At 37.6% G+C, this 18,462-nt stretch overlaps 2 protein-coding genes across 19 annotated transcripts in view; one reads left to right on the forward strand and one right to left on the reverse strand.

Annotated features, from left to right (window-relative positions):
- Positions 1 to 17,476, reverse strand: part of FUBP1 (far upstream element binding protein 1) — a 32,919-nt gene extending 15,443 nt beyond the window's left edge. For 2 of the 15 annotated variants that reach the window (XM_055340277.1, XM_055340287.1), the window contains exons 1-17: positions 17,177 to 17,476; positions 11,638 to 11,728; positions 10,730 to 10,792; positions 9,878 to 9,916; positions 9,390 to 9,429; positions 8,855 to 8,907; positions 8,677 to 8,748; positions 8,478 to 8,535; positions 6,977 to 7,139; positions 6,793 to 6,891; positions 6,562 to 6,663; positions 6,204 to 6,306; positions 6,013 to 6,113; positions 5,492 to 5,633; positions 4,498 to 4,658; positions 1,758 to 1,909; positions 1,591 to 1,670 (exon numbers count right to left, since the gene is read on the reverse strand). In XM_055340277.1, the coding sequence (XP_055196252.1) occupies positions 1,591 to 1,670; positions 1,758 to 1,909; positions 4,498 to 4,658; positions 5,492 to 5,633; positions 6,013 to 6,113; positions 6,204 to 6,306; positions 6,562 to 6,663; positions 6,793 to 6,891; positions 6,977 to 7,139; positions 8,478 to 8,535; positions 8,677 to 8,748; positions 8,855 to 8,907; positions 9,390 to 9,429; positions 9,878 to 9,916; positions 10,730 to 10,792; positions 11,638 to 11,728; positions 17,177 to 17,296 (1,639 nt within the window). In that variant the 5' untranslated portion in view covers positions 17,297 to 17,476. The remainder of the gene's footprint in view (positions 1 to 1,590; positions 1,671 to 1,757; positions 1,910 to 4,497; positions 4,659 to 5,491; positions 5,634 to 6,012; positions 6,114 to 6,203; positions 6,307 to 6,561; positions 6,664 to 6,792; positions 6,892 to 6,976; positions 7,140 to 8,477; positions 8,536 to 8,676; positions 8,749 to 8,854; positions 8,908 to 9,389; positions 9,430 to 9,877; positions 9,917 to 10,729; positions 10,793 to 11,637; positions 11,729 to 17,176) is intronic. The other 13 variants (XM_055340289.1, XM_055340276.1, XM_055340278.1 and 10 more) reach the window with 10 other exon arrangements.
- Positions 17,477 to 17,735: 259 nt separating this feature from the next.
- The window catches only part of DNAJB4 (DnaJ heat shock protein family (Hsp40) member B4), a 42,488-nt gene continuing 41,761 nt past the window's right edge, over positions 17,736 to 18,462 (forward strand). Inside the window, exons 1-2 of one of the 4 annotated variants that reach the window (XM_055340293.1) lie at positions 17,736 to 17,970; positions 18,308 to 18,388. The gene's annotated coding sequence lies outside the window, so the exon portion shown is untranslated. Of the gene's footprint in view, positions 17,971 to 18,307; positions 18,389 to 18,462 lie in introns of those variants that run through there. The other 3 variants (XM_055340294.1, XM_055340292.1, XM_055340291.1) reach the window with 3 other exon arrangements.

The following is an 18,462-nucleotide window of genomic DNA, read 5'->3' on the forward strand; positions in this document are numbered from 1 at the left end:
TGATTACTGCATAAATCCTTAACAGCCCATTAAGTTTTTATAGAAATAGATTTTAGTTCAGAGAATATGGACTTTGTCAACATGGGGCCACATTTAAATATCAGAATGCTAATAGAATTCACTAAAAATTTCATCTAAATTATTTTGTTTTTTTACCTAATATTAAGTCTAAAATATAAATAATATCTAATCCGAGCTATCTTTTAGCTAAATGTGTTGCTTCTTTTCCAAAAGCAATGGTGCAAGCCGTATTCATCAACCAATTCTTGTACGTGGTGATTTCATTACTACTCTTAGTGGGAAAACGAGACTGACAGACTACTTCTGATTCCCAACATTTTTCTTAATCATGTTACTGATCCAAACAGTGCTCAGAAGGTGCAATCCTACAGATCCAAGTTTCCCAATATAGATTCACCCCTTAACTTGCTCAAACTCTTTAATCTCTTAAATCAAGTGATTTTTCTGCCTAATTATACCATCCCGATTAGCTTATAAAAGATAATAAATCTTTCCATTCTTAAGAGATGGATGTTCAAACTATTATACACTAAATATTTAACGCTTTCTGTCCATTACAGCATTGCTAACCCTAAAGAGTGCACGTTTTTGCTCTAGAACAAACTAATCTTTGCATGCCCACATCCTAGCATACTCAAGTTATTTCCTGAATGAGTGCAAGTTGTGGCTTTTTTGTTACGGTCATATTGTATCATCCTATTCCAAAGAGTACACTTCCTATGAGATTAAAGTATGTTGTAATATAGGGCCACATTTAAATAACAACGTTTAATCAAATTCACTAAAACAATTTCATTTAAATCAATTACTTAGGTTCTTTTAAGAAATAAATACACTAGTGTGGAAAGGAATCCATAATTCAGTACCTTCCTTGAAACTACTCCAGTGAAAGAGGCCTAAAAGATAGGTAGTAGGTGAGAAAGAAGGATCATAAATAAATGTTAATTGGTTTCAATGAATGCCCCTTTGACCATCATGGAAAAAAAACTAGAGGATGGGAGATGTAGTAACAGAATAAAATGTATATATAAGATCCAGATCTGAACAGAGAAAACAAACTAAATGTATTTTTGCATTCTAACATGCAGACATTAAACACGGTCCTGATTTTTACTAATATGTGAAGTTACCATATCAGGAATATGGAAACAGCTTATCTTATTTGAGAACTTGGAAGTTTAATACTCAAGCATTAAACACTCCATTAGACTCACATAATTCTATAAATAAACATACACTATTCTTTCATGAATAACATCATAACAAAACACATTATACATTATACATTTGATGGCACTGATACTTAAAACTAAGACATCGTACTACTTCTTACAGCTTTTGGCTTTTAGCACTCTGGTCTTTATCACTTTGAAAGGACAGAAAGCCAAATGTGAGTAGGAAACAGTTCCATGAAAACAGACCACATTCACACCAGTCTTATACACTGTGGTAAAACCAGAAACTAAAGACTCCTGCTGAAAGAGTAAAACAAGTGCAGAAAAAGCCACACAAGGCAGAAATGACACAAAAGATTTAAGAGTGTCAACAGGAATGACAAATGTCTTTTACCTGGATCAGGAGGGGCCTGTTGCTGCCAGTGTGGATATGCATTTCCCCATCCCTGGGGAGCATAAGGAGCCGGAGGACCACTGAAAAGATAAAAATCAAAATAAAAATACAATTTACCAAAAGCTAGAATTTTTTTGGAAAACCCCAGAACCAAACTCAATACTTACTGAGGAGCAGGGCCAGGTGGTCCTGGATTGTAAGGTGCAGGGTTGTATGGTCCCATTGGAGTTCCAGGCCCTGGAGGCCCAGGAGGCCCATGGGGGCCTGGGACACCATGGGGCCCATGGGGTACAGGTGGCCCTAAAGGATTTACTGGGCCCTATAAAAAAGCAGAAAGATGTACAAAAAAAAAAAATCAGAAAAATGGTAATGGCTGAACAGTTCAAAGGCCAAACCTTTGAACCTTCCTTAAGTAACATACTTTAGATTTTCCTTCATTTCCTCATTCATGTTGCTTAATTCTACCATATTAATGATACAGTAAGTTCATTAAAATCAACAGCATCAATGAAGAATCGAAATATCTCATTTACCTTCCATTCTATTCCTTTCAGACAATTCGCCTTTCCACTCTTTCCCATTCCTTTTTAGAATTCTTACTTTTACTACTTCTTTATCATCTTTATCACGGAAGCATATCAAATATCATACTGTCTCTAGCTTTTCTTTTTCTGCATCCATCCTACATCTATTTTCCTATCAGAAAACCACCTTGACGATATATTCTCCATATTACTTAAGAGCTTACTTATATCACGAATTGTCTACTGGGTACTTTACCAAAAAAGTTAACAATTAGTTCTCACTCAAAAAACTAAACTCCTCTTCACAACCTTTGTGTCACCAAACCCCACTTTTATCAAATAATTAATAATGCTTAGTTGATTTTCCTTTTCATAATCCAACTTGTAAAGACCAATAGACCAGGTTTAACTCTCCTAAACAGCTTTTGTGCAGTTAGTATGAATCACGTGACATTCTAGAGAAATTACTTAAATGACATCTAGTTATTTTCGCACTATAAAGAAGCCAAATGTCATGATTTTAAAGTCCTTTTTATTATTTATCTCTGTAAGTTTCTAACTTGTCATTATCCCTCACTTTCCACTATCCATAACCAGTCCTTCCCAGAAAGTAAAAAAAGGATTACTGAAAAAATACCAACATTTTTATAGGGCTATGTGCCAGATACTCTTTTAAGTGACACACACACTTTGTTTAATCCTGGCAACGCAGTAAAGTAGCTACTTTTACCCTCAATTACAGAGAAAGAAATGGGAGGTAAACCAGAATATAAATAGCTCACTCCAAGGTCACAAAGTCAGTAAATGACTCAAGACTATTCTGAACCCTAACAATGGGACTCCAGGATCCATGCTCATAACCACCATACTAAACTGATTCTCAGGACACTTGGGTGTCTCAGCAGATGAGCATCTACCTGCCTTTGGTTCAGGGTGTGATCCTGGAGTCCTGGGATCAAGTGCCACATTGAGCTCCCTGCATGGAGCCTGCTTCTTTTCTCTGCCTGTGTCTCTGCCTCTCTCTGTGTCTCTCAAAAATAAATAAATTAAATCTTAAAACAAAAACAAAAACAAAAACCTGATTCTCTACAATAACCCTATCTTGTTTGCCCATCAATCCAGAAGAATCTTTGATCCATTCATGCTAAGGATAGTAAAATCCAAAACCAAGATGTATTCATTTTACTAGCATCAATCTCTGCAATTACTGAGTCCACAATTATTTACTTCAACTTTTTGAACACTTATTGTCCACACCACAGAACTTACAAAGTTTGTATATATTCTTATAATAATACTTTATTTTTAAAAGTAATCTCTACATCCAATGTGGAGCTGGAACTCCAACCTGATAGCACTAGTTGCATGCTCTACTGACTGAACCAGCCAAGGAACCTCTATGAGACCTTAAGTATCTTTTATACACCTATTTGTCTTTCCTCATAGACAGAAACAGTTGTCAAACTTCTTTTGTATCCCATCCACAGCATGGCAAACATCGAGGAGAATTTTCCTAAGAAATTCTAATTAGTAGTAGTTATTTAAGAAGCTCCCTTATGGTCTATAGTAAAAGAACACAGTATAAAGCACGGGTTCCTCATTTACAAGAAAGCACAATCAGGACTCTACATTTTTTGTACTACTACCAGGAAAGTGTTCTAAAAGGAAAAATTGCCAAATTTGGCCATGAATCAGAATCACCTGAAAGATCCTTCTAAAATTAGACGCTGGGCCCTGTTCCAGGCATTCTGAATCAGAACTGTGTGTTATGTGTAAAGTGGAAAGCATTCTAAGTAGTGTACATTTTAAAACTCCCAAAATGATTGTCAGTATAAGAGTTGGATTTGTAAATTTCTACTCTACAACAGGAGGATGCATATTATTCATATTTACCTCACTAGGGTTGAGTACAGTAAGCCCTTATTAAGTACTGAATTCCAGTTAACTACTTCCTTCAAGTATGTTTTATGACCCTCCATCAACCTGAACATCGTATCTTCAAGTAATGCTATTCATTTCTTACTTACCTACACCCAAATACAAGGTCTGAACACTTATAAATGTTTATTTAATTGGGTTATTTTTCATTGCTGGATTATCTTTTCTGTATTATATATATCTATTATGTGATGGATCTATAATCTTAAGACTAGAAATTGATTTTTTCTGTATAACAATTATAGGAACATGTAAATTAGCATCTTATTTAACTAAGAGGATCTATATATAAATTAAGGTTAGTTACCTACTTATCTAATTATTTTTTAAGCATGCTCTTTGCTTATGTGGACCTTGAAATCACAACCTAGAGATCAAGAGTCACATGCTCTACTAACTGACCCAGTCATTCACCCCTATAAATTCAAGTTTAAAGCATACTCACACCAATCTTTTCTTCTATAAGTTGCCGCGCATAGTCTATTTGCTGTGGAGTGCCACGAATTGTAAATAATTTCATATTAGGATCTGCATTAGGTGGAGGATTTCTCTGAAGTTCTATTCTTGCACCAGACTGTTGGCTTATGCTTTTTATGGTTTCACCTCCTAAAATCAAAATCAAAACATAGTAATTTCTCTAAAGATTTAAAGAATACAGGGGATCCCTGGGTGGCTCAGAGGTTTAGCGCCTGCCTTTGGCCCAGGGCGTGATCCTGGAGACCCGGGATCGAGTCCCACGTCAGGCTCCTGGCATGGAGCTTGCTTCTCCCTCCTCCTGTGTCTCTGCCCCACCCCCTCTATCATAAATAAATAAATAAACCTTAAAAAAAAAAGAGATTTAAAGAATACAAAAGGAATATTCAAAAGAAAATGGTCACGATTAAAGGGCCATTACAAAGTTTTGAGGAATATTCCACCTGCCAATATTCTTTTACGATTTTCCATTTATTCTACACTTAAATTATATAAAGCATTTCATGATTCTCCTAAAATACATTCAAGCTTTAAGACATCAATTAGTGTGTCTGTACCCAACGTTAAAATGAATTATAACAAAAAAGTAACTTATCAAAACATCTGATTCAAATAAATTGCTTTTCAAGTAATATAAACCCACTTATTAAAAAAATTTTGAATTTTAAGAGGATGTGAGTCAAGAAAAAACAAACATCCAAACTACTTTTTGGGTCAAACAAAAGTTTCTCACACTAATAATTAAGCTGTTGTCCCCCTCTCTAGAGGCCAATGTGATTCAAATCTAATTTTTATTTATATATAAGGTCTTTCATTTATGTGTTTTGTTATAAATCATCATAAGATACCAAAGAAAAATCATTGCTACTGGTTCATAATACAACAGAAATAGCATCCAGAAAAATTAGGTCATGTGTTAATTTTTTACCCATACATTAAAACATTAAGAGTTTAAAATACATTGCCTTTTCCAATTATTAGTCCAGTTTTCCCAGTTGGTACAATGAAATTAAATTCCTGTAGTCCACCAGGTGGTCCCATGTTCCAGTTGCCTTGACCTCTACCTCTTCCTCGACCACCAGGTCCAGGTCCACCAGGATTACCAGCCTAAAGAAGGGAAAGACAAGAAGAAAAGAAAGAAAATCAGTACGGAAGTATACTCTTCTTTCCATAATAAGGTCATTAAATGTCTATTTTCCTCAACTTTCACTTTTTCAAACCAGAAATTTAAAGAGGCTAGAGGACTTGGCCCAAATAATCACCAAGCAATACCTACCATTTGTTCTTTTTATACTGGGACTAAGACAGTGCACTTATGTAGCTGCCTTCCTGCTCTAAGATGTCTAACTCTAAACAACTTAAACTTTTTAGCTATTATCAAAGTACTGTCAGATTCTGCTATAAAACTAAACAGGTGGGACACTTTCAGACTTGAAGGAAAATATTTTTTAAATGAAAACAATGAAAATGTTAACATCTGTCAAACCTGAACACTTCGAAGAAGGTCTGTGATAATTTCTGCAGCATGTTGACATCGGTCTGGAGGTCCTGTTATTTGTGCTATTCTATCAGGTGTTGTTCCATCATCTTCAAAACAAACAAACAAATTGGAATTAGCACCAAATATATCAAAAAAATAATTGCTACCAACACATAATTAAATATGTATGTACTCACCTGGCTTAAACTGAATTCGAACACCAGCATCATTTTGTATTTTTTTAATCATTTCTCCATTTCTTCCTATTACAATGCCAACAGCAAATCTTGGAATAGGGACCTTACACAAAGAAGACTAAGTATTAAACCATTTCCTCAAAGTTAATCTATCTCAAGTCACAGAAGTGCATACAGCACTGTGCTTGCATCAAATAGGGTACAAGATATATATTCTGTACTCTAAGGCGTAAGTTGTGGGGGTGTTCTGAGGGACAGGGAATACAATGTTAGAAAAGGCTATGTAACACAGAACAATAAAAACACATATATTTATGAATTAGTATACAACCATTTCTGAACGGGTATTTTTACTTACATCTATCCCTTCATTTCCTCCTATTCTTGACCCATACTCATTTCGAACTTCTCGGAAGCCACCTTGATCACGAATTAACTCTAACACCATTTCCTTGGCTTGCTGAAGTACAAACAAAAAAACAAAACAAAAACCTTCCAATTTAGAAAGCATGTCTCAAAACACTATATGTGCATGTTTTGCCCATTCTGCCCCCAAATCCTTCTATGTAAAATATAAACTTAAGTCTACCTGAACTTTGTATGGGTCTCCTGTAATCCTAAGAGGTTTGTCAGCACCAGTGTTCTGAGGCCCATCTTGAATCATAACCATTTTAACTCCAGCCCGCTCCTATTAATCACAAAAATCAAATTTATTAACTGAAGGGGAGTGGAAGGAAACTGGCTTCAAAACAGGTGAAAAGACAAAGCAATACCTGAAGTTGTTTAATAGTTTCTCCTCCCTTTCCAATAACTAATCCTGCCTTGCTAGCTGGAATCATGATTTCTTGAACTGCATTTCCCGGTCCATCACCATGGTGGAAGCCTGGAGCTGGTCTTCCTTTTTCAACAATCTGGTCCAGTAACCGTTTTGCTGATCTGTCAACACATTAGGAGTCAAACAGTAAGTTACAGCATATCCAAATAAAGAATACAAAACAATAAAATCAGGTACTTCTCCCATCCCAATTCAGGTTTAGGGGGAATAAAACTAATTTAACAATTTTAATTAAGAGAAAACGCCATCAGACAGAAAGAATGAAACTATGCAATAAATTTTCTAGATAAAATTTTCAGTATTTTTGAGAATAGCCCTAAATTTCCATGTAGCACTTAAAAAAAAAAGAATGAAAACACGTTGAAATATAGACAAACTGTGTCACAGACAAGGTGGTAGTATAGAAGGTAGCAGGAAGAGGCTGGATTCCAAATAAAGTATGAAGAAAAATGACCAAAGAGTTGCCTATGAATAAACGAGGAATTAAAAAATAAAAGTATTTCTAAAAAAGTTTTATTTCAGAGAGAAGAGAGCACCCATGCACAGGGGTGGGGGGAATGGCAGAAGGAGGGATAGTCTCAAGCTGACTCTGCTCTGAGTACGGAGCCCTATCTCATGACCCTGAGCCAAGAGCTGAATGCTTAACCAATTGCACCATCCAGGTGCCCCAAGAAAAAGAAGTGCTGCCATACACTGAGATGAGTAAAAGACAAAGCAGGCTGCGAATGGGGTGGAAAACAATTATGGACAATCTAAAGTTTGAGATGTCTAGTAGACATTCAAGTGGAGATACGAAGTGAGCAGCTTGATAGGAGTCTAGAATTTAGAAAAAGGAGGAAGATAAAATTTAGGACTATATAAAACTTACGATATATAAAACTATATACTAAATAAAGTTTAATATAGTAAATGAAGTCATCTAAGGAGTACACAGAGACAATACTGTAAAAGGATTGAATTTCATAGCACTTTCATTCTGAAAGGTCAGGAAGAAAAAGCAGGACACCAAGACTGACCGAGAAAGAGCAGTCAGGGAGGTGGGTATCTCTAGGAAAGCCATTCACACTGTGTCAAACAATGCTGATGAGTGGAATGAAGCAAAGGCCATTGTGAACTTGGAAAGAGCAATTTCAGTGGAATGATGGGAATAAAAGTCAGATTCATATAAATTCAAGACAAAATGAAAACAGGCAAATGGTATTACAAACAGTCACCTCTTTTAAGGAGTTTTCTCATGTAAGGAGGCAAAGAAAAAGAAATGTGAGGTTCAAGGACAGTTTTTGTCAAGATGAAAGGATTTTCAAAGATGTTTATATGTTTTTAGAAATATCTAGAAAATGGGAAAATTAATAGTGCAGGAGAAAATCAGTTCAACTGTAAGGGCAATGTCCTTCAACAGGAAAGAGGGGCTGGCTTCAGGCATATGATTTCATACTTACTGGACAGATTCAGGTGTTCCAGTTAACATACAAGACCTTTCTGGAAGGCCACCACTATCTGCAATTAAAAACACAAAAAACAAACAAAAAAAAAAAAATCTTAGGTCAAGAGAAGACTGACAACATTATTTTCACTAGTGACTTAAAAAATTATGCTAGTTTTCTAGTCACTTTGAAAACAGCAAGAGAATAACATTACCAGGAGCTATCTGTATTTTGCATCCAGATTCCTGTTGTATGCGTGAGATCTGTTCACCACCTCTGCCAATTACTAGTTAAAAAAAAGAAAGAAAAGAAAAAAATTATTTGCTAAAAGACTATAAAGTATGTTTTGATTTTTGATTGTTTTCAAAAACTTTAGAAAGTAGGTGACTTACTAAATCCAACCATTCCATCTGGAACTTTGTATTCTTCTGTCATTACAGACCTGCTAACAAATAACAAAAACTAACATTTTCCTTCAAATACAGAGAATTTGTTTACATATAATAGGTAATCTAATAGATATTGAAGTCTAATGGCTTAAACCAGATTTTCAGGCACATATTCGCAGTCAAAATATACCTTGAGTAGTTCAAGTCAAAAACTGAATTAAGGGGACACATATCAAATGAGGAGGATATGGTAGATGAACAGTCTGAAGAAATGAGCTACACAGGGTTTGGGGTGGAGTTAAGGAACTGTTTTTCTTAATTATTTTCATTCACTTTAATTCTTCTAATATGTAGCTAATTCTACTCATCCTTCCAAATTACAAATGTATCTCCAAAGGAAGTGGAGGGAAATAAATATACCGGAAAAAAACAAACAAAAAACTGAAGACACATATTCACTATACACCAACTTGGTTGTATTTTTAGGGACAGTTCAACTAAAACTTGCAAATACTCTTTAAAAAGCATTTCACTATACCTTTGCTGCTGGTGCATCGGTGGTAACTGCGTTCCAAAAGCTACCAAAAAAATAAAAAATTAAAATTAAAATTTAAGTTCACACATATTTAACAATCAATCATATCAAGCAATACTAAAATTTTTCCTGAACACACAGACACCACCTTTGAGAGTAAAATTTTATGCAGAATACTTAAATCAACATTGACAGTGGGCAAGAAAGTCAGTGAAATGGCAGGTATCATTAGCAATGAAACAAAGAAATTGTGCTTTCTTTGCAAGCTTAGGTTAAAATTTGGAATTATAAAATAAATTGGATATAAAGATAATTTAGCAAACAAACCTTATTAATATATACCTGGCCATAAATGAAGTGGGAGATTATGAAGACATTCTAAAATACTCATGGCTTTCAAATAACTCCAAAGACACCCAACAAAAACCAGGAACAAAACTCTGATACTAAAATTCAGTTACTTTAGCTTTTAACTCATTTAAAATACTTACAGTCATTCTGAGGAGCAACTTTCTTAGCATCTGGTTGATCTGCAAAATTAAGAGCCTTTTAACTTTTTGCCAATAAGTACAAATAAAAGACTTAGCTAACCCGTGCCCAAGCAAGAATAAATATCAATGTAAACACTTAATCAAAATAGCTGAGGATAACTTTATTATTTGAACCAAAAGTGCCAAAACTTATCCCAAACTCTTAGTAATCAATAGAAACATTACATTTCTTTCATTCTTTTCATGTTTAAAAGATGCACAGACATTTTTAAAAATTCTTTTTGACTGTATCAAATCACTGACCTTTATGTTAAGCACTTTAGAATGATACAAGACAAAGTATTTAGGTCCATTACTAGCAAAATATCACATGCTAAAGGCTAATGATGCTTCCCACTGTAGAAACTGAAGACTGGAAGAAAAACAGAACCTATCAAAATGTGAAAATTTGACATATCAAAAGTTGAGTGTATCTGACAGTGACCACAAGGCTATGCAAAATAAATAAATAAAAAAATCACATTACAAGGCAATCTCAATCTAAACTATTCTATTGTTCCTAACCAAGCATTTCACAGCATACACTTCAGCAGAAAAACTCAAAGCAACTACATGACTACCTTCATCTACATCCTTTACACAGATGAATACAATGCATACCTTAGAATAGACAACCTACATCTGAAAGTACTACATTTTCCTCCCCCCTTCAAACTTAAATGATTAAACATCAGAATGTTGTGCAGCAAAAATTCAGACACATAATCCAAGAAATATTTGTGTCCATTTAAGAATCCACTGGTTTATTTCACGTTTACATACTAAACACAGGTAATAAATAAAAATTCCTGCCTTTAAAAGGAGAGGGCATTCCCTCCCAGTGTGTTGTACTGCTCGGACTTGTCCAAGAGCCATCTACACATAAAATAAAAAGAATACATTACATACAACATCTGAAGCATCATTAGCTCATTTTTTTGTATATTAAAACCTCACTATTAATGTGAAAGACACTTAAATAAAAGGAAACCAAGTACACCTGGTCAAAAGCTACAAATACATTCTATAGGCTCATTCAGAATCCTCCTTAAAAAAATATTAAATAAATAATAGGTCAAAAAAAGTATCAAAGTTCATACATCAAATCTAAAACAAAAAAATACTTGCAGACTTCTAAGTTCAGAAGCTTCAACAATTACGTTTTTTTTTTGAATACAAAGCACTGTAAATCTGTTTTAAGCCACATTTTGAGTTAAACCTGAAACACAAAACAAGGTACTAAAACAAAAAAAGTAACATAAAAAAGGTATAACCTACAACACACTAGAGTAGCAAACTATAGCAACATCAACCTTTAAAGTGAAATCTGAAAATAGCAAAACTATGAAAAACATAGCATATAAAGATTAATTCATGTATGATGAGAAAAACCAGTGAAATGTCTTCTAAACATTTTATAATTTTGTTCTTTTCAGTATATTAACAAGATGTCTGTGCAAACTGTCAATCTGGCACAATCCTAAAAGAGACAAAATGTTGTCTAAGGCAAAACTGGCTGATTGACTCAAAATTTTACCTACCTTGTCTAAGGTCTTTTTTCCCCCCTTTCCTTCTGAGGCCAATATAAACCTTACAATTTTAGAAACCTTATTATAAAAGTAATGAATACTTCAATAAAAGAACATTTGAAAAATACTGAAAAATCACCTTCACCTAAACCTGTGTATAAAACAATTAAAATACTTATGACTATAACTTACCTCCATCTTCCAAAGGTCTTTTTTGTCCCCCATAACCATAGTCATTTGAATTCAGTGATGTACCAGCATCACCTCCAATTTTTGCTGCAATCTTAAAAAACAAAGGGACACCATCATTAACGATAAAATCATAACTGCTATACACTATTCAGTGTTAAATTTCCTCATACATATATATACTAAACATACGTATACTATAAATAGAATTTGAAAGAAAAACAAAAATTGCAGATCAATGTTATTACTACCATGAATACCATTAATAACTTCAAAGAGTTAAAATAATCATTTGGAATTAAGCTTCTGATTTCTAAGACAAATAAAGTAGTCAATCAGGAATCTTCAGAATCGACTGACCAAATAAATAGCTTTGAGGAAAATCTGGGTCCTAATTCTATCTTTTCCATGGCTCTCTCCCATCACTCTTCAAAAAACTGTGTGGTAGGCAAAGAGAATGCAAACACCCTATGAGATTCTAAGGCTGTGTTTTCTAATAAGGTGGATGCTAGCCACACATGGTTACTGAGCACTTAAAAACTGGCCAGTCCGAATTGAAATGTATGTATTAGGATACTGAAAACTTGAATCAAATATAATGAATGGAAAGCATCTCAGTTTTTTTCACATTGCACACAAGTCAAAATGGTAATATTTTGGGTATGTTGCATTAAATAAGATATGGGACTTGCTTTATATTTCTATCAGACAATTCTGTGCTATGGAAACATGGGAGGGTGGTGGGGGAAAAGCCTGGGAAGCTATATCTCTAAGAAAAGTCTCAGCTACAAAACCATAAATCATATCATGGTTAAAGACTTTTTAGAGTAGGGCAAATAATCACTTGCGCTTAACTAAACAACATTACATAAAAAATAGTAGCCTCAAGTCACAAGGTAGTACACAACCAGTGGATATTTTCTCCATTTTTCTATGAAAGGAGAAATGAACTAATATTGCTGAGTGCCAGCAATAGACTAAACTTCTTACTATATATTTTACACTCATTTTGTCACTGAATCATCACAACAATCCTAATAAGACAGAGATCCATTTTACAATAGAAAAAAATCTCGAGGTAACTTAACATGGGTTACATAGTAAGTCAGTGATGATGTCCCGATTTCTACATAGCTCAATGCTAATTAATTACTACAGGGGAGTAGTCACCGAAGGTGAGTGATAGGTTCATTAGTGTTCATTATTCTGTTAATTTTATACCTGAAATTTTCCATGGTAAAAAATTACACAGAAAAATCAAACTTCTGGCGCCTAGAATTCCCCTAAAGGGATCCTGATATGGAACTAAATCAACTGCTCCATGCTTCATTATAATTACAAAACTGGAGAGGAGAAGTACATTCAACAACTCGAGTCTTAAAAACCACTTACGAATCTATCACTTAAAATTGAATATATATATATGTATATATCAGTTCCCATATGCCAACTGTACTTCTTATGGTTTCTAGATTTCTCTCTTTCTTACAAAGCATATCAGGAGTAAATATTAAAATGCTTTATTTAAAAAAGGCTTTGGGGGTGGCACCTGATTGTCTCAGAAGAGCATGCAACTCTTGACCTCAGGGTCATGAGTTCGAGCCCCAAGTTGGGTGTAGAGATTACTTAAAAAAAAAAAAAAAACTTAAAAAAGCTTTGGTCAACCTAACCTCCAGTAATCATCCTTTCACTTCCTCAAAAGCCTGTTTTGTGTCTGAGTATCTTAACTACAATCTTATTTTCTGAAAGGTTTCTTCATCACAGCTGAAAACAACTGCTTTTCCACCCTTAAGTTTTAAAAGGCCTAACATTTGGATTGTTCCTTAGAACTTAAATACACTGCCTGGCGTTGATTTTAGAAAGAATTTTAGGCCAGAGAAGATAGTAACTACTGATGATCGGAAAATGGTTTAAGCTGTGAATACCTTCTGCAGTTGGCTTTTACAAATGCTGCAGGAGTTTGCAGAGCAGCACTCCTTGAACTCCAAGGAACTTCTGCATTAGAGAAAGGATACTTATTTATACCTCCCTATTATTCACTGAATAGTTCTAGAACTATTCAAATGAAAATGAAATGTTGATACTTTGTTCACTCAGAAGAATTAACACCATTTCAAAAATTCAGAAACAATACAAAAACATTAGAGAAGAGCTCTTAATAAAAACATTAACCATTTTTATAACAATATTGTCCTCTCCTACAATAGAGAAATTTAAAAAATCACAATCAAGCTTTGCTGTCCTGTCACAAAATGTAAAAACAGGCACCTGGGTTGCTCAGTCCGTTAAGCGTCTGCTTTCAACTCAGGTCTGAGGGTCAGTCCCAGGGTCTGAGGATAGAGCCCCGAGATGGGCATCCTACTGAACCTGGAGTCTGCTTGTCCCTCTCCCTCTGACCCTCGCTGCTGCTCTGCTCCCCTCCCCCATATTCTCTCTCTAATAAATCAAACCCTACTCAAGCACTACTTTTCAGCAGAGATTAATGGTAACTGAAAAGTCAACAATTCTATTTCATAAAATTTTCATTGCATTCAAACAACATAATGCAGTCTGAATCACTTTTACAATCAAGGAAGAGATTTCAAGAATACATGAGAATTTAAAAACTAATAGCTGTTTAGAGGCTAAAGAATCAGGCCTGATACTCTTGTTTAATTTGTGCTCTACCCAAATATGGATTCCTAGTTTTATTCACTTCTATCTTCCCATAATGTCAAGGGGGGGGGGGGAGGTAGAAACATACATTTTGATTTTCCAATGTTTTGGAGACAGAACTGGTAAGTGGTTATTTAAGTGTGATCACCAAAGAATCCCAACCCCATCCTTTTTTGAGTTACAGCTTGAAATACACAAATATAACTCTCTAAAGTGTACCGGCTGGAAACCCTGAACTAGAGAATCAATCTGGTGCCCCTGTGCTGAATTTAGCTCAGAGAGTATTTAAAAATCTGGAAATTTCACATTAAAAAAATAAGTCACTGGGATTCTCTATAAAAATGATTGGGCAATTTGGTCTAAATTACCAGATGGCAAAGTGAGGTAGGTAGGGACCAGGGACCCTAATCACTTGTCCTGCATTAATGAAGAACTGTCCAGTTAAAAAAGCCAGTAGCACCTCTTGTTAGTACTCGGTTCTCTGAGGGCAAGAAGCTGTTCTTAGACCTCTTCCTTCCAAGAACAGCATAATATGCTGGACAAAAAAAAAGAAACTTAAGATTAGATGGGGATTTGGGAAAAACAATCTGATGCTTTTAATATACTTTAGGAAAAAGTTCGGATAATAACCTAACTTGTTCCCTTGTTCCAAGTACTCCTCCCTGTATTCCATTTCTATACCTCAGACAAGCAGCTACAACTGACATACAGAAGCATCTTCAAATGTAATCAAAAGGGAAAATTCAACTCAAAAGCTAAATTTAAGCATCTCAGGCTAAAGATCAATTCTGTAAAAAAAAAAAAAAAATGAATTATTACAGCAAGACGTCTGTAAAGAATCATTATCATTACAGCAAAAACACTGAGGCAAGTGACCTATTGGCATAAAAAGAGAGTACAAGAAATCCAGCTTGAAGACAATTTCTATATTTAAAGAAGCCATCTAACACAATTGGGAAATTACAGCTTAGCCAAATAACGAGGTCCAGTTTTTAATTAAAGCATGGTAACCCAAAGTCTTTCAGAAGTTGTATCCAACTGTACTCACCTCCATTTCCACCCTCTTTCCCCCAACCAACATTATCCTCCAGCGACTTCATTTCCTGGGTTCCTGTCATTCCAAAAAACCCCATACCTTTGCACACGCTGCTTCTTTTTCCACTACTCAAACTTTCATTCTTTAATGCCTTGCTTAAAATATCAGTCCTTTGGCAGTTAATAAGCACCCCACTCTTTGGTGTTGTATACAGTGCCTGACTCACAGCTGGAACTCTATAAATGTTTACAGAATAAGTGGATAAATTAACGGTGCCGCTTTTGTCTACTCCTCTCTCAAAGCATTAATCAGATACTACTATCCGTTTGCGTTTGGTTCCTTGACTACATTATCACTTCCTAGAAGGCAGAACTACAATTCACATAGTAAAAAGATCTCTTAGGACCTAAGTACAGTGTGTAGCACAGATTAATTCAATACGCTGGTTGCACAAAAAATAATTCAGGTGAGTCTTCCAACCCAGTCTAATAAAAACCCGCTAACGGTTTCTACCACTATACGAATGTTTCGGTCGCTATTCTAAAAGCGTTCAGAAGTAATCAAATTCAGGCGAAAGAGTTTGCACAATCGGTATTAATGGCGACTTTTTGTTGACTACATCTGATTATAACCTAGTACAGGCAGGTAACTTATAATGTGTTCCCATCATAAAAAAGCCAGCGCTTTTGTTACATTATTACAGATCTTATGCAGCTTTGACTCCAACGATCCTGTAATAGAACTGGACGGTGGGGAAAAAAAAAAAAAAAAGTTAACGAAGTTACCTCCCAACGCACACAGAAAACAGACCACCAAATGAGCCTAACACTGTCCTCTAAATCTAGCCCCTAACATGAGAAAATGTAACGAAGAAAATAAAGTTGCTTTCCCTGCATACAATTCCAGGCATACCAACAACAGACATTTTAAGTCCCAGTCACGGTAAGGGACTATCTAAAAGTTCAAAGCAAGAAGTCTTCGAATTTCCTGAAGTAAATCTTTTTTTTTTTTCCTCCTTCTTTCTTTCTTTAAAAAAAAAAAAAAAAAAAAACAGCTTCCGTTTGGGAAAGAACTGCCTTCGGGGCAAATGTACGCAACCTACGTAATACAAAGAGGTCTGGTCAGTTTACGACTCTGAAGTGAGAGGCAGATTCAAATTGAAACTTCGGGGTATAATGGGCCCGAAGCCATTTTGAGAAATGAAGGGGCGAAAGGGCTGGTGGAGCCAACCCACGGACACGCAAACCCTGCCTGCGGACGGAGTCCACGTCGGGATCCCAGCGCCGCCCTACTAAGCCTAAGCCTCTTCCTGGTCGGCGCGAGCTTCCCCTCGAGAGCCCCAACGAGCGGCAAGCTGGAAAGGCGGCTCTCCTGACACAATCCCCCCCGGCCATGGCTCCTGACGGCGGACCCTAGTCCTCTCCCAGACTCACTGCCAGAACCTTCCACGTTATTGTGTGAGAACTACGCGCGCTCGATCCCACGGAGGACGACGTCCGCTCTGAGGGGGGAAAAGAAAAAAAAAAAAAAAAAAAAAAGGAAACGCCAAGCTAACTCCTCAGAGAAGGCGGCGCGACTGCCGCAGGAGCGAGCGAGCGAGCGAGCGAGCCCGAGCGCCATCTGCGCGAAACGCGCGTCGCGGGTTCCAAGTGGCTTAAAACCCCAACGAGCACGAAACCGAGTTCCAGGCGCCCAACTACCACCGGCGTGGGGGAGCACGAGTCTCGTCGCATTTCGGAGGCCGGAAGGGCACTTCTTCCCTCTTCCTCATGCGCCAAGACCTAGCGGCCTACTCAGCCGGCGGCCAATTACCGCGAGCGGTCGCGATCCCGCCGCGCGGACCGGACTTACCTGCCGTGCTCTCTGCAGCGCATCTTTGAACGCATCGTTAACGCCGCCGCCGCCGCCGCCGCCGCCTCCACCACCAGCTGAGCCAGAAGAAGGCGGAGGCACTGTTGAGTAGTCTGCCATGTCTACGCTACAGTGGCCGCTGCCGCTGCCTCGCAGAGACCTTCCCTCAGCCAACTGCTAAGAAAGAAAGAAAATGGCGGCCGTCGAGGCTGTATCACATTCTTGTGCGACCATCGTGCCGTAAAGGGGCGGAGACTGAAAGGAGAAAGTCTCGCGATGTCTTGAAGCAACGAACCGGTGTGTGTGTGTGTGGGAAGGTACGGCTGGAAAAAAAAAAAAAACAAAAAAAAAAAGACTAGGGAAAGTCGGAGAGATGTCGCGAGGCTTGTGTTTAAGATCTCGCGAGACACGGGGTTTCTTTTGGCGCCTCCTCTACGCGTATTCTCTTGCCGCGGCCGTGCGGCTAGTACTTCCGGGGTGGCGCGGGAGGCACGCGCCGTGACCCTGCTTGGCCGGAGTTTCCGAAGCTCGGAAGAAAAGAGTCGCTGTTTTTTATTGGTTGCGGCCTCGGGGAGGGACTGGGGGGTGCATTTTCCGCCGGGGGTCATTCTGTGTATCCGTGGGAAAGGGGGGTAACGTCGGCAGGCGTAAGGACGACGCGGCCGCGTCTGGAGAGCGCCGCGCCCGGGACACCGCGCGGAGATGCTCGCGAAGCCGCCCTCCCGGCCCGGCGGCACCTCGACCTGACTCTCAGGGTAGCCGAGGGTCCCTGTGCCTTGCTTCTAGGTGGACAGGTGTGTTTTATCGCCAGGTGGGCATGAAGTCAGGCTGGAGGCCGCCTTATGTCTCGGGCTGATGTGGATGCTTCGTTGCGGTGTGGATGAGGCTGTGGAACGGAGACCGCCGTTTCCCTTCCTAAAAAACGTGATTGTTCCTAAAATCTCGTCACCACGCGTGGTAACCTAGTGTTGTGTGTGTCCGGGGGCCAGTTTAACGGAGGTCACCGTAGGATTAACAACAACATCCGTTTTCTTTTTTCTTTCTTTCTTTCCTTGTTTCTTTTTTTTTTTTTTATTTCCCCCAACATCCATTTTCTGGACTAAAATCGACTTTGTGTCTTTTTAAAAATAGTGTGCCCCAATCCCGGGGCCCGGGAGAACCCTGTTGACCGTAGGACGCCGTTCCCGGTGGTCCTCCCGGGACTGACTTCCGGTACGTACTTCCGGTTCCCCTCCTTCGGTTACCGAGTAGTTTCAGACCGTCCGGAGCGTTTGGTGGCAGGACCT

The sequence above is a fragment of the Nyctereutes procyonoides genome, unplaced genomic scaffold (assembly GCF_905146905.1).
Source record: "Nyctereutes procyonoides isolate TBG_1078 unplaced genomic scaffold, NYPRO_anot_genome, whole genome shotgun sequence".
Taxonomy (NCBI): domain Eukaryota; kingdom Metazoa; phylum Chordata; class Mammalia; order Carnivora; family Canidae; genus Nyctereutes; species Nyctereutes procyonoides.